The 16,568-nt window shown below is 43.4% G+C and overlaps 1 protein-coding gene across 1 annotated transcript in view; it reads left to right on the top strand.

Moving 5' to 3' along the window:
• Positions 1-16,568, top strand: part of dock3 (dedicator of cytokinesis 3) — a 1,401,685-nt gene that overhangs the window by 1,040,068 nt on the left and 345,049 nt on the right. Inside the window, 2 exon segments of the mRNA XM_041191502.1 lie at positions 6,891-6,997; positions 9,607-9,778. Of these exon segments, the coding sequence (XP_041047436.1) occupies positions 6,891-6,997; positions 9,607-9,778 (279 nt within the window).

Here is a 16,568-nt window from a genome sequence, read left to right as displayed (position 1 = left end):
GGCAGGCAGGACACAATTAGCAAAAGCTCAACCACTGCCAGGATAAGAAGGGTCAATGGCATTGTCAATGCGAGTAGTGAGGAGTTTTGGATCAAACTTGCTGCTGGTTGCTTCTGTGAACTGGACAGCTTCATTTCACTTCAGAGCTGCATTCTGTGCATTTCCACCCCCAGCAGGCCTGCACGCCAAGGGCAAAATTCTGCCCATGGAGGAATTTGAATTCAATAAAAGAATCTGGAATTAAAAATCTAATGTTGACCATGCAACCATTGTCTATTGTTATAAAAACCCATCTGGTTCACTAATGTCCTTTAGGGAAGGAAATCTGCCGTTCTTATCTGGCCTTGCCTACATGTGACTCTACACCATAATAATGTGGTTGATTCTTAAATGCCCTCTGAGCAAGGGCAATTAGGGACAGGCAATAAATGCTGGCCTAGCTAGTGATGCCCACATCCCATGAATCACAGAATTCTAACGGTACAGAAGGATGCCATTCGGCCGATCATGTCAGTACCGGCTCTCCAAATGAGCCTTATGACCTAGCACCATTGCCCTGCCTTTTCCCCATACCCCTGCACTTTGTTTCTATTCAAATAATCATCTAATGTCCTCCTGAATGCCTGAATTGCACCTGCTTCACCACACTTTGAGGCAGTGCATTCCAGACCCGAACCACTAGTTGTGTGAAAATGTTTTCTCTCACATCACATTTGCTTCTTTTGTAAATCACTTTAAATCTGTGCCTTCTCATTCTTGGTCCTTTTACGAGAAGAAACAGCTTCTCCTTATCTACTCTGTCTAGTCCCCTCATGATTTTGAACATCTCTATCAAATCTCCTCTTAGCCTTCTTCCCTCCAAGGAGAACAGTCCCAACCTCTCCAATCTATTTTCGTAACTAAAGTTTCTCATTGCTGGAACCATTCTTGAAAACCTCTTCTACACTCTCTCCAATGTGTTTGCATCCTTCCTATAATGTGGTGCCCAGAACTCTACACAATACTCCATGTCATGAAGCTATTAATGTATATAAAGTTATTGGATTTTTTTTTAAATAGAGGTGCAGTCTATGGCCTGAATTTTCCCGTCAGCGATTTGGGGGAGGGGCCCGCTCGCCGACGGGAAAATGACGCGGGATGACTTTGGGAGGAACCCCCGACGTCATCCCAGTCCATTTAAATATTGAGGAAGGCGGGCAGACAGTGAAATCAGCTGTCCGCCTGCCGACCTGTCAATGGCCAATTAAGGCCATTGACAGGATGATTAAGATAGTTAAAGGCCCTGCCCGTCCAGCCTTAAGTTTGGCAGGCAGGCCAGGAGCCCCAGCTGGCAATAGAAAAAACATAAAACCTCATCCACTGGCGGGTTGAGGTTTTATGTCCGCTTTAAAAATGTTTTATAAATTTAATGTGATATTTATTAACATGTCTCATGTCGTGTTACATTGTCACATGAGGGGGATATGTTAATAATTTTTTTATTTTTCTATTTTTTAAGTTTGTAAAACTTTCATTGATCTCCCTGAGACAGCAGTTAGTCTCAGGGAGCAGTGCGCTCTTTCGCATGCATGCTCGAAAGAGCGCATCTTTACAGATGGGGAATCCCTCCCCCGCACAGGAAGCACATAGCGCTTTCCGTCGGGCTAGGCGAGCCTTAATTGGCCCGCCCTCTTAAAATGGCGGCGGGGCCTGCCCACCAAGCTAGGGCAAAATTCTGCCCTATGTGTGTGTTAATTGGGTTAAAGCCATCTAGTCTGGGTGCTTTGATGTATAGTAGTTTTGAGATGTAAACAGAGAGTTAAAGAGTACATTTGCATTTTGTCGAATAGAGCATTCAAGAAGGGGAGTGAAATCTTGCACCTAGCTAGGAGACACTAAGCAATGTTTATGTTACTAATAAAATTGGTACTATAAAAGGAGCTCAAAGGGCCTGGTGATACAATGAGAATTTACATTCAAAGTGAAAGCTGGATATAACCTGGGGGGAGTTTGTGTGTGCAAAGCAGGGGCATGTAACATCAAAGCAGCTATAAACCTGCAACTTGAAAACCAAATTGAAAGGAACCTAATTTTGAATTCTGAAGAAGAGCCATACGGACTTGAAACGTTAACTCTGCCTTTCTCTCCACAGATGCTGTCAGACCTGCTGAGTTTTTCCAGTAATTTTTGTTTTTATTTCAGATTTCCAGCATCCACAATATTTTGCTTTTAACTCATTTTGAATTTGTTAGGTGAAAATGTTTTGCCTGGTGTGTGTTTAAGTCTATTGGTTATTGTTGCCTTAGTGGAGATTAATTTGAGAATTTGTTAAAAGTTACAATAGTAGTAATTTGTAGCCATGTGTATATGTTTAATTTGTTGTAAATTAATAAAGGTCTCCTTTAGTTTGATATAAAAACCTCTTGAGAACTGGTGGTCTGATTCTTGAATTTAGAGCTGCATCTCAAACATATCTATTGAAAATACAGGTTATGACAGTTGTTTAAAGTTTCCCTCTGGGATTTTAAATAACAGCTTTTACCAGCTGCTGTGTCATAACACTCTAGCTGAAGTCTAACGAGTGTCTTATATAAATTCAGCATAAAAATGAATTTTAAAAAACTACCCCAGTATGATTCAACAGTGCAAGAAAGGGAGGAGCAGGAAGATGTGAAAAAATAATTTTTAAATCAAAAATGGGTATTCTGACTGCGGAATAATAATGTATAATCCCCTTGCCTAGCATAGAAGATCTGATCATAGACACTATAATAAAAAGCTGCCATAATTTGAGGTACATTTGTTGCCCCTTATGAGAATTTTGGAACTTGCATGGAATTTGTACTCAGAACCAACAGAGCAGATCTTGCCATTCACATTACTGACAGCTGCTCACAAAGTTTTTTGCAACCTTTCGGGAGATTTACTCTAATCTGCATCGAATACAGCATGATGCCCTCTACAGGGGATTTGTGGCATCTATGAAAGAGCAAGAAACACCAAAGATCTTCAACCAGCAGATTGGAAAACCCTCACTAAGCTCCCAGAGTCTAAACCAGGAAATATAAATTAGAATGAAATCATGTCCAGATTAGGAAAATCAGATGGAGTTAAGAAAGAGAGGTATGAGTCAGACTGAAAATGTGAAAAAAATATTTTTAAAAAAATCTCCAACACTAATTAACTTCTGAAGATAAACACTGCATACTTGTAAAATTAATATTTCAGGACCAGAGGAGTTGTTTGGCTGTAATTGTGACCAGTCAGGTCATTAAAAATTCACTCTCTTCTGAATACACCAGTCCAAATTTTTTATGTCATCTTTTTTGGGGAATTAATGGGTAAGTACTCCAAGTTCACATCATTGCGTGTCTTTCAAAGTCGATTCTATCGGCGAAGGCATACGAACATACAAACACATAAATTAGGAGCAGGAGCTGGCCTTCAAGCCTGCTCCACCATTCATTAAGATCATGGCTGACCAAATTGCAACCTCAACTCTACAATCCCGCCTGCCCCGATAACCTTTCACCCCCTTGCTTATCAAGTGTCTATGAAGCTTTGCCTTAAAACTACTTAAAGATTCTGCTTCCACCGCCTTTTGTGGAAAAGAGTTCCAAAAACTCACAGCCCTCTGAGAGAAAAAAAATTCTCCTCATCTTTGTCCTAAATGGGCGACCCTTTATTTGTAAACAATGGCCCCTAGTTCTAGATTCTTGCACAAGAGGAAACATCCTCTCCACATCAACCTTGTTAATACCCCAGAGGATGTTTCAATCAAGTGGCCTCTTACTCTTCTAAACTCCAGCAGATGTATGCCTAGCTTGTCCAACCTTTCCTCATAAAACAATCCGCCCAATCCATTATGAGTCTGGTAAACCTTTTTTGAACGTCTTCCAATGCATTTACAACTTTCCTTAAATTAAGAAACAAATACTGTACACAGTACTCTAGATGTGGTCTCACCAATGCCATGAAGCATAACCTCCCTACTTGTGTATTCTGTTCCCCCGCAATAAGTGATAACATTCTATTGGCCTTTCTAATTACTTGCTGTACCTGCATCCAGCATTGTGATTCATGCATTAGGGCACCTAGATGCCTCTGCAGCTCAGAGCTATACAATCTCTCACTATTTAGATAATATGCTTCTTTTTTTATTTTTCCTGCCAAAATATGTAATTTCACACTTTTGCACAGTATACTCCATTGCCAGGTCTTTGTCCACTCACTTAACTTATCTCAATCCCTTTGTAGTCTCCTTGTGTCCTCTTCACATCTTACTATCCCACCTATCTTTTTGTCTTCAGCAAGTTTAGCAACCTTACCTTTAGTTCCTTCATCCAAGTCATTTATATAAATTGTAGAAAGTCGAGGCCCCAGCACTGACCATTTCCAACCAGAAAATGATCCATTTATTTGTATCCTCTGTTTCCTGTTAGCTATCCATGCCAATAGGTCATCCCCTACACCATGAGCTTTTATTTTTTGCAATAACCTTTGATGTAGCACTTGACAAGTGCCTTCTGGGAATGTAAATCCACCTGTTCCCCTTTATCTACAGCATATGTTACTTCTTCAAAGGACTTCCACAAAACCATGTTGACTCTGCCTGATTAGCCTGAATTTTTCCATGTGCCCTGCTATAATGTCTTTAATAATAGCTTCTAACATTTTTGCTATGACAGATGTTAAGCTAACTGGCCTATAGTTTCCTGCTTTCTTTCTCCCTCCCTTTTTGAATAAAGGAGTTACATTTGCTATTTTACAATCTAATGGAACCTCCCCTGAACCTGGGGAATTTTGGAAAATTAAAACCAACACATCAACTATCTCACTAGCCACTTCTTTTAAGACCTTAGGATGAAATCATCAGGACCCGGGGACTTGTCAGCCCAGGCTCCAACAATTTTCTCAGTACAACTTCCCTGGTGATTGTAATTTTCCCAAGTTCCTCCCTACTTTCCATTCCCTGATTTACAGCTATTTCTGGGATGATATGTGTATCTTGCCTAGTGAAGACCAATGTAAAATATTGGATTAATTCATCTGCCACCTCCTTATTTTCCATTAATAATTCTCCAGACTAACTTTCTATTGTGCCAACATTCACTTTGTTAACTATTCTTCTTTAAATATCTATAGAAACGCTTACTATCTGTCTTTATATTTCTACGTAGCTTTCTCTCATACTGTAATTTTTCCTTCCTTATCAATCTTTTGGTCATTCTTTGCTGTTTTTTACATTCTGTCCAATGTTATGACCTGCCACCCATGTTTGCACAATTATATGTTTTTTCTTTGAGTTTGATACTATCTTTAATTTTTTAGCTAACCATAGATGGTGGGTCCTCCCCTTGGAATTTTTTTTTCTCACTGGAATATCTATTCTGTGTATTCTGAAATATCCCCTTAAATGCCCGCCACCTCATCTCTAATGACCTATCTGTTAACCTAATTTGCCAGTTCATTTTAGCCAGCTCTACTTTCATGCCCTCATAATTGCCCTTATTTAAGTTTAAAATACTGGTCTTGGACCCACTCTTCTGCCCCTCAAACTAAATGTAAAATTCAATCATATTATGATAACGGCCACCTAGGGATGCCATCACTATGAGGTCATTAATTGATCTTATTGCATTGCACAATATCAGGTCAATTATAGCCCACTCTCTGGTTGGTGTCAGAACATGCTGTTCTAAGAAACTATCCCAAAAACATTCTGTGAACTCCTCAGCTGGGCTACCTTTGACCATCTGATTTTCCCAGTCTATATGCAGATTAAAATTCCCCATGATTAAGGCTGTCCTTTTCTGACAACCTCTCATATTTCTTCCTTTATACCCCGTCCTACTGTATGGTTACTGTTAGGAGGCCTGTACACCACTTCCACAGGTGACTTGTTGCCTTTATCATTTCTCATCTCAACCCAAACCATTTCTACATCCTGGTTTCCTGAACTTAGTTCATCCCTCTCTAATGTACTAATACCATGACTAATTAACAGAGCCATCCCTCCGCCTTTTGCTGGCTTCCTGTCCTTCCTAAATGTCACATACCCTTCAATATTCAGGTCCCAATCTATGTCATCCTGCAGCCATGTCTCTGTAATGACTATCAGTTCGTACTTACTTATTTCTATTTGCACTCTGTTTTGTTTCAAATGCTACGTAGATTCAGATACAGAGCCATTGGTTTAGTTCTTTTATTATTTTTGTAACCTCTAGCCTTATCTGCTTTACACTTAGCTTTGTACTCCCTGTGCTTTCTGTCTCTTCCTGTCATGGTCTGTTTATCATTTCCTACATTAATACCTTTCTTTCTTCTCTTTTCTCTACTCACATCTTCTACATCATCTATGCGTCTTCCCAAATTTGATACCTGACCCCCACTATTTTGTTTAAAACTCTCTCTACTTCCCTCGTTGTGTGGCTTGCTAGAACACTCATCCCAGCTCCTTTCTCTGCAGTAGAGTAAGAACCAATTCTTACAGGCTGAAAAAGGTGGGAAGCGCAAAGGGAAAGAAACACCTCCTTCCTTTCTTCACTGAACTCCCTCACTCACCAAACTCCCAGATTTGCACTCAGTTCCAAAGCTGCACTAATTTTGGACTGCTAGTGCACACCCTGTGGAGGAACAGGGTATCTCAAACAGCAGCTTTCAGATTCCTGTGTTTAAATGTGCATGTGTGGGAATGCCAGATGTTACTGTCTGATTTATTCCATAATAACTGTGAACATTCTTCATCTCACCATTATTACTAATGCAAGATCTGGGCCACCAGTGTGTCTGTTCTGGCTAGACTGGGGTAGATAAGTGCAGCTGGTCTTTTCCACAGTACTGATCATATAAAATGTTGTTCCATTGCTTCTTACCCACAGTTCTAATTTCAATGTCCAATTTTCATTTAGCAAAAGACAAAGGTGAAAAGAAACTGTTTGGTTTTGCATTTACACCATTAATGCGAGACGATGGTACAACACTTTCAGATGATGTCCATGAGCTATATGTCTACAAGGTAATTATAATCCTTTTAGTTCACTTTAGAAATGCAGCAACTCGTCTTATAATGTTGTATGTCAGTTTAAGTGTGATATCCTGTAAACAACCACTTTTATCACAACTCAGATTCAGTGGTCCTTTCAAATGGTTATTGCCTGGATTTTGCAACAGTCTCCAACAATTTGCTGTTAGTGCCAGTTACTCCACCGCATCTCTAGCAATCTGCTGGAGCCATAGACAACCTGCATCAATGTGCTAGAGCAACACACACATCCTGTAATCCTCTCGAGTCACAGATATTCCCCTCAGTGATTTTTTAAACTCATAGGCCCCTCCCGAGTGATATTGCAGAATCAGAGCCCAGCCAGTCCAGTAGTCTTATAGAATCATAGACACTTTCCTCCTCTCCCATCCACAAAGATGTTTTAATGTCAAACACCCTTTCTTCCAATGGCATGTCTGACTTTGACCAATGACATTTCAAATGTTGAAATTTATCCATATTTGTATTGCAGTGATGCAATTGTGATATCGCCTGTGGATTATTACAATCATCATCAGCATTAATTTACTGTGACCAGCTTTTCAGCAAACTCAGTCAGCGAGAAACAATTTTAAACAATCAATTTGAAAACACTGTTGATTGTTCTTGTGAATCTGGTCTAATTGCCACAAAATGAATGAAAAGAGAAAGTTGGTGTTGGCATGACAAGTTCTATAAGAAAATGTAATTAATCAGCGAAACTTCCAAAACTCTGGTTTGGACAGTGATCTTCCCTGATCTTTCTCCTGTTCTGCAAAGTATTTATTCAATTTTCTTTTGAAAGTTTCTACTGAATTTGCTTCCACAACCCTTCCAGTGGAAGTGAATTCCAGATAATAACAGCTCACTGCATAAAAACATGATCGTAATGATCACTATGAAAAAGGTGAAATTTGCACCTCTGGATGACTTACTAGAAATTCCTGAAAAAAGAGACATGTTGAAGCTTTTGTTCTTGCACTCAGCATGACACTTTGTAAGAATGCCAAATGTAAAGGGAACAGCAATTTATACAGTATGAGAAGAGAGTGCTGATTGGTTGGCAAGTGGGCTCTGAGGCATTGCCATGGAGAATGCACCAATTGATGGTGACTGACAGTTAACTGCCAATCATTGTAGGAAATTTAAACCAGGCAACTTGACCCTGATTGGCCAAGGCATTGCCCTGAGGAATGAGTCAGCGAATGGTTGTCACTTATTCTGTTTAGCTGAAATAGGCGCAATGTGCGTACATGTTCTTTCTGTCTGCAAAGAACAGGGCCCTGTATATTGATATATGTAGCTTCCAGTACACACACATGCGCCATACTGTGAGCCCAGCTGACAATCTTAAATTGGTTGTCAGTTTAATTCTAAGCACATTGAGCATTATTTAGCAAATGTTGTCTGATCGTGGAATCACTTCTAATGTTGGACACTGTGATTTGGGTTTTGTGAGCATGGGCTGGTTGGGCAGAAAACTGATGTCATAGAATTCACTTTTCCAGTGATGTTGACTTCACACAATGAGCTAGGCATGCAAAGATGAATCAATCTTGTAGGTGATAGTATAGAAATTCCAGCAGAAGCAGTGTAGATGGGGACCACGTGTTCAACATTGGAGGAGCCCCTTTTCTGTTAGGCTGCCAGTTAGATGGTAAACAGCAGACTGAGTTTTGCAGTTCAGCAAGGCAATATTACTAGTTCCACAAGCTAGAGGCCCATGTCACATGACTCCCACCTCTCCACATTGTCTTTGACAAACAATATGTATCCCTCATCTGGATCCCTGAGGTTGTTAAATATCTCAACCATTAAAAATTGAAAGGAAGGTTGCAGAGCATTTTGTCTTAGCAGACGAGCCTACTCCTGTTGGCCAGCAGGTGGACTTTGTATAGCTCTTTTTGAATTTGGCCTGTGCAGCCCATAGGGGTTGTTAATAGCTCCCCAGAGATAATGATGTGTTCCCCAATACTGCTTGGTAGCTTCTTTTGTTCGGGGATCACAGAAATACATAGATTCAGTAATTTTAAGAATCCTTGTTCAGTTTTTTAAATTTTAGAAATAGGCATGAGGATACCTGTATATATTTTACAAAAATATACAGCATCAGGTCTTAGTCCCTCACACATAGTATGACGTTAGAGGATAATATCTAATCCTCTCTTGCTTGTACTGAGCGTGACTTTCCTGATTTTTCTCCCAAATGGCCTAGTACTCCAGGTGGTGTCTAATCACAATCTGTACAACACTTCCTCCCTGCTGTATTCCAGCTTCCTTGTGGTAAAAGCCAATCTGACTGCTTTTTGTTGAGCTGTAACTTTAAAAGGATAGCCAGTTTCATTCCACTTTAGCAGCACATATCAAGGTCAATCAATTAGGTTCATTTTTTTTAAACTGTTCATTGCAGCTCTTGTCCTTTGCTGCTAATTGTCCATTCCATCAACTGAGTGGGATACTGGAAGCTGCTGAGTAGATCACCTCGTGCTCTTCCGGCAAAAGGAGGAAGCTACAGAAGTGAAGGGTGAGGGGGACGATGGCAAGATGTGTGATTTAGGTAAATGGGAGACAAAATCAAATTAACCTGGAGTTTTATTTTACAGTGTGATGAAAACAGCACTTTCAGTAACCATGGTCTGTACCTGGGTCTCCCCTGCTGTAAAGAGGACTTCAACGGCTGCCCCAACATCCCATCCAGTCTCATATTTCAGCGAAGTACCAAGGAGTTCTTTTGGATCTCGACCTTACTCTCATCTACTAAACTGACCCAGAATGGTAATATTGAACTATTTTGTGCTATCTTCAAGAGTTTTCAATACTGGTCTAGCTACTACTTCTTTCTTACACCATATTTGTTAACAGTGCACTTGCGGGGAGAGAAATCCTTGTTTGCTGGGCAGAGAAGCACAGAAGCTGCCTTATCTCTTCTAGGAGTGCCATTGGTTTTGATCATCATTCTTCTGTCTGTAGTGGGTAGTTATGAGATCTGAAATGTTATAAAAATGAGAACTTAAATATAGTACAACCAACATTCAACCACAATTAATGGAGCATTTTTATGGATAACAGGTGTATCTAAATAAAAAACCCATTTGAAAAGAACGTTGCCCAAACATTGGTTTAACATCAGTGGAGAGTGCTGGTCCTGGTTTATTAAAGTGCATATTGTTTCCCAGGGTGTTAGACTGGGCTGCCTCCTTCTTGGCGCTACTGTCAGGATATTTATAGACATTTAAGCACTTCCTGATCTAGAGGGGTGTACTGTGATGATCTTTCAATGTAACATGTTAAAATCTTATAATTTGATGATCCTTTTGAGACTTGGGTTGGAATTTTCCAGCCCCGTTGGCACCAGGCATCAAAGCAAGCAGGAGAGGAGGGGAGCAATATGGCAAGAAGGCCAAAAATTAGTTTCACGCCATTGTGAAAGCAGTGTGCGATCATCCGCCCAACCTGTCAATAGAGGGCCTTGTTTCCTGCCACCGCAAGTTGGGAGCGTTGTTTTAATACACTTGCATCTAATTATAAATCCTGCTCACTGGAATCATCCTCCCAGCCACGTCAGCATGACTTCAGAATAGCTTGCTTCACAACTGCCTTTAAAAGGTGTGCACCTGAACTTGGATTTGCACCTGTGAACATTTGATTCCTGTGTAGCTGATGCCAACGCACATACCTCAGTACTCAGGCTCATGTTATGGAGACATAGCGGAGACCCTAATAGTTGCTAGATTCCAGGATGATGATGACGACATGCAGTGAGGATATTTCATAGATCTTCACTTTGCCTCTGTAAATGTCTGACTCCTGCCTGAGGGCAGCTCGCTTGTGCTCTGTGATCAGAGTCATATCATGGAGATGCAGCCGTGAAACTTTAAATGCACCTTATCTTTTGTCAGCCCTCAGCATCTGCCCCCTTCAGGAGCACAGCGTCACCACTTGAAGAGATGGGGGTGGCCAGCCACACCTAAAAGGGGCTGAGAGCACACAGAGAGAATAATGGAACTCTGTGACGTCTGCCCATGACATTCTGGCAGCAATGACAAGCACCAAGTTAGAGGCATCACTAATGTGATTAGTGAGTGTGAAGCTGGACCATCACTTGTATCTGAAGCTTACACACTGCACAGGGAAGAGGCCCTGGATTGAGACACCTTTATCTCATGCAGGAACCAATGTTTCGCATCTGAGTGATGCAAACACTGCTCATCGTAACAAAGAGCCTGAGGCAAGAAGACATTCTTGGGAGTTTAATTATAATAGTGAACATTAAGTACAAGTGATTAACACCTATGCCCAGTCTGTGCAACTACATCTTCTCAACCTTCCTAACCTTGCTGCTACATCTTGGTGCTCCCCCAGCATCTACAGTGGAAGTGGAGGCAGCCTGCTGACTGTGACGCCCTGTCTGTGATGATCTTGGCAGGCATCCTCTGGAAGGCCGTGATCTGGAGGGCCCTGGCCTGCTTGCGGGGTCTACCTCTTCAGCTTGTGGAGCTAGAGCTGCTGGGGTCAAAGGAAGAGGGGATTTGGATGGACTGGGCACTCCTGGCGTCACCTGGGTGGATGGCCCTGGGGAGTGCTGATCCCCCTTCCTTTGGGTGCCCAAGGGCCCTTGGCTGACTCCTTGAGGAGAACAGGAAGCAGGAGTGAGATTGAGCTCCTCCACACCCCTCTTGATTTGACACTGTTGGAGGTCTACTATGGCATCAGTAATGGGCTTCAGCCTGAGTAGCAGTGCAGGACTGATGTCCTGGATCAAGGCCTCCATGGTGGCCACCATCCTACTAGTGTTGACCTTGGTGCGTTGGCATGCCAACGCTATCATATCAGACTGAAAGCGAACGGACTCCTCCATCATGCTTTGCAATCTGGGGAGTGCAGCTGACATCCCTTCCTGATGTCCCTGAGCTTGCCTTTGAAGCTCCAGCAACTGAGGTATGACCGAGTCCAGAGGCTCATCATCTGAGTCAGACTCAGCAGATTTCTGGCCTCCAGCAGTCCTCTGAGTGCCGGATACCTGCGAAGTCCCTGCTGCTGACTGTGAGGACCTTGATGTTGGACATTCTTCCATCGGTCTGTGGCTTCTCCCTTTTGTTCTGTGCCAGCTTGACCTGCATTAAGACAGATGGAGAGGGTGTAAGCAGGATGCCTGCCACACCAGATGTGAAGAATATCTGGCATGTGTGGGTGGTGAATGGTGCCATGGACAGGATGAGGACACGATCTGCAAGGCAGATAAAGGCATGTGTGATAGAGTGAATGGTGATGTCCCTTGAATTGGCAGTGAGTGAGATCCCTGTGGATGTGTGATGGGTTTGTGAGTGTGTGAGTTGAGAGAGATGAGAAGAGTGACTTACCCTGGCGGAATGGAGGAGATCACTCATCCTCTTTAGACACTGGGTGGCTGTCCTCTTTTGTAGGGTGATCACACTGACCACCGCTGCCACCGCCTTCCATTCTGGATTGATGGCTTTGCTTACTGCTCTTCACCCGGAGCTGGTAGAGGACTTCACAGCAGGCCACCACTGCATCCAGTAGGGAGGTATCACTAAATCTGGGGGCAGCATGTTTCTCACTTGGCAGCCATAACTTTGCAGCAGCTCCCGATCCTTTAGAGAGTGCTAGCTGAGTGCATGGGCACCCTTTAAATATGGTGTCCAGATAACCAAAGGCCTGAGGTGACAGCAGGGTGGGCAAATTGGAGGCCAGCCCACCATCGATCTGGCATGTTTTCTTGATGAGGTGGGATGCGCTGGGAATGGGACAATACCGTGTGAAAACCTGCCATTGTTGCTAGTGGGTAAAATGTGCTTTTTCCCGCCCACTACCGCACTTTGTGAAAATCTGGGACAATTTCGACCTGGGGCTGAACAGTAAGCAATTGTACATTGCAGGGTAGACTTTTTGTACCACAAGAAAGCAGCATTTTTCAGCCATTAAGGTGGAAATTTTGTCCTGAGGAAGCATGCTAGTACGGATGGGATGGCATGTCCAACCAAAATATGAGGGTGTTGGGAAGCCAATTCGAACCTGTCAACTTCCATGTTTAACTAAAGCACATTAGGCTGCTTGCACACAACCTGTCCAGGACAGTTGTGCTTGCCTGTTAATAAATGCTCTAATTGGAGCGATATTTCAATACACTTTTAAATTTACCGTTGCATCTACATATTTATTGGGCTTTCTAAAACTCATCAGTGAAAGCAAGGCTAGAACACAATGGCAACTGAGGGGTCTGATTAAAACTCAAGGAAATAGTCAGTACTCACAGCCACCATCTTGCTTGCTAATGGGAAAGAATTTGTTCACAGTCTTTTTGCTAAGCATTTACTTTCTACTTTGGAAGTTTTCTGAATTACATTACGATAGGTGATGCCTTGGCTGTCTTCGATTGGACCTCAGATAAGGAACAACCGGACCAGCAAAGCTGCAACAGCAGCAGCCTGCTTTTGACAGGAGAGCAACAGAGCATATTGCATGAGGCACTACCCACGACATAGGTGTACAATCAGAGACCAAGTTCCTTGACATGTCAGAACAGTTTGTCGGGATGCTCAGGTTATCATGTCAGTTGGTTACACACATCTGTAGACTTCTGGAAGAAGACCTGCCCCCTGCTAGCCATGGTGGCCACATGTTACCAGTAGCTGACAAAGTTACCACAGCACTCAAAGTTTCGTTTCTAAAACCTTCCAGGGGTCTACTGGAGATATATCCAGGATCTCACAGTTAGCAGCCCAAAAATGTGTAAGGAAGGCCAGTGCCAGCAATCGTGAACTTTGCCTGTGACAATGTCAGTCAGAACTAGTAAGCATTTAAATTGTAGCTTTGGCTGGCTTCCCACTGGTGCAGGATAACATTGACTGTACAAACATGGCAATATGCACATCCCCAGATTAATCAGGAGTATTTGTGAACTGCAAGGGCTTCCACTTAATCACTGTAACAACAAAACCCATCTGGTTCACTAATGTCCTTTAGAGAAGGAAATCTGTCGTCCTTACCTGGCCTGGCCTACATGTGACTCCAGACCCACAGCAATGTGGTTGACTCTTAAATGCCCTCTGAAATGGCCTAGCAAGCCACTCAGTTGTAACAAACCGCTACAAAGGTACAAAAAAGGAATGAAACCAGACAGACTACTGGCATCGACCGAGGCACCAGAAACGACAATGGCAATCGCAGTCCTGTCGACCCTGCAAAGTCCTCCTTAATAACATCTGGGGGCTAGTTTCAAAATTGGGTGAGCTGCCTCACAGACTAGTCAAGCAACAGCCTGACATAGTCATCCTCACGGATCATACCTTACAGATAATGTCCCAGATGCCACCATCACCATCCCCGGCTATGCCCTGTCCCACCAGCAGGACAGACCCAGCAGAGGTGGCAGCACAGTGGTATACAGCTGGGAGGGAGTTGCCCTGGGAGTCCTCAACATCTACGCCAGATCCCATGAAGTCTCATGGCATCAGGACAAACTTGGGCAAGGAAACCTCCTCCTGATTACCACGTACCGCCCTCCCTCAGCTGATGAATCAGTGCTCCTCCATGTTGAACATCACTTGGAGGAAGCACTGAGGGTGGCAAGAGCACAGAATGGGTCCATCAGCAAGAGTGGCTCGGTAGCATGACGACTGACCGAGCTGGCCGAGTCCTAAATGACATAGCTGCTAGACTGGGTCTGCGGCAGGTGGTGGGGGAACCAACAATAGTGAAAAACATACCTGACCTCATCCTCACCAACCTGCCTGCCACAGATACATCTGTCCATGACAATATTGGTAGGAGTGACCACCGCACAGTCATTGTGGAGACGAAGTCCTGCCTTCACATTGAGGATACCCTTCATCATGTATGTGGCACTACCTCTGTGCTAAATGGGATAGCTTTTGAACAGATCTAGCAACTCAAGACTGGGCATCCATGAGGCACTGTGGGCCATCAGCAGCAGCAAAATTGTACTTGAACAGAATCTGTAACCTCATGGCCCAGCATATCCCCCACTCTACCATTACAATCAAGCCAGGTGATCAACCCTGGTTCAATGAAGAATGCAGGAGGGCATGCCAGGAGCAGCGCCAGGTATACCTAAAAATGAGGTGTCAACCTGGCAAAGCTATAAAACAGGACTACTTGCACGACAAACAACATAAGCAGCAAGTGATAGACCGAGCTAAGCCATCACACAACCAATGGATCAGGTCTAAGCTCTGCAGTCCTGCTACATCCAATCATGAATGGTGGTGCACAATTCAACAACTTACTGGAGGAGGTGGCTCCACAAATATCCATCCTCAATGATGAAGAAGCCCAGCACAGCAGTGCAAAAGATAAGGCTGAAGCATTCACAACAATCTTCAGCCAGAAGTGCTGAGTGGATGATCCATCTCGGACTCCTCCATCGATCCCCAGCATCACAGATGCCAGTCTTCAGCCAATTCGATTCACTCCGCATAATGTCAAGAAGGCTATGGGCCCTGACAACATTCTGGCAAAAGTTCTGAAGACTTGTGCTCTAGAACTTGCCGCGCCTCTAGCCAAGCTGATCCAGTGCAGCTACAACACTGACATCTACCCAGCTATGTGGAAAATTTCCCAGGTGTGTCCTGTACACAAAAAGCAGGACAAATCCAACCCAACCAATTACAGCCCCATCAGTCTACTCTCAATCATCAGTAAAGTAATGGTAGGGGTCATCAACACTGCTATCAAGCGGCACTTGCTTAGCAATAACCTGCTCACTGATGCCCAGTTTGGGTTCTGCCATGGCCACTCAGCTCCTGACTTCATTATAGCCTTGGTTCAAACATGGACAAAAGAGCTGAACTCCCGAGGTGAGGCAAGAGTAACTGCCTTTGAAATCAAGGCAGCATTTGACTGAGTATGGCATCAAGGAGCCCTAGCAAAACTTGTGTCAATGGGAATCAGGGAGAAAACTCTCCACTAGTTGGAGTCATACCTAGCCCAAAGGAAAATGGTTGTGGTTGTTGGAGGTCAATCATCTCAGCTCCAGGAAATCACTGCAGGCGTTTCTCAAGGTAGTGTCCTCAGCCCAACCATCTTCAGCTGATTCATCAATGACCTTTCTGACATCATAAGGTCAGAAATGAGGATGTTCGCTGATGATTGCACAAAGTTCAGCACCAGATACTGAAGCAGTCCATGTCCAAATGCAGCAAGACCTGGACAACATCCAGGCTTGGGCTGACAAGTGGCAAGTAACATTCGTCCCACACAAGTGTCAGGCAATAACCATCTCCAACAAGAGAGAATCCGACCATCACTCCTTGATGTTCAATGCATGACCATCACTGAATCCTCCACTATCAACATCCTGGGGGTTACCATTGACCAGAAACTGAACTGGACTAGCCATATAAATACTGTGGCTACAAGAGCAGGTCAGAGGCTAGGAATCGTCTGACGAGTAACTCACCTCCTGAATCCCCAAAAACTGTCCACCATCTACAGGGCACAAGTCAGGAATGTGATGGAATACTCCCCACTTGCCTGGATGAGTGCAGCTCCTACAACACTGAAGAAGCTGGACACTGTCCAGAAC

This window comes from Carcharodon carcharias, chromosome 7, assembly GCF_017639515.1.
Source record: "Carcharodon carcharias isolate sCarCar2 chromosome 7, sCarCar2.pri, whole genome shotgun sequence".
Taxonomy (NCBI): Eukaryota; Metazoa; Chordata; class Chondrichthyes; order Lamniformes; family Lamnidae; genus Carcharodon; species Carcharodon carcharias.
Note: the sequence above shows the minus strand (reverse complement) of the source record. Positions and strands in the feature narration are given on the sequence as shown.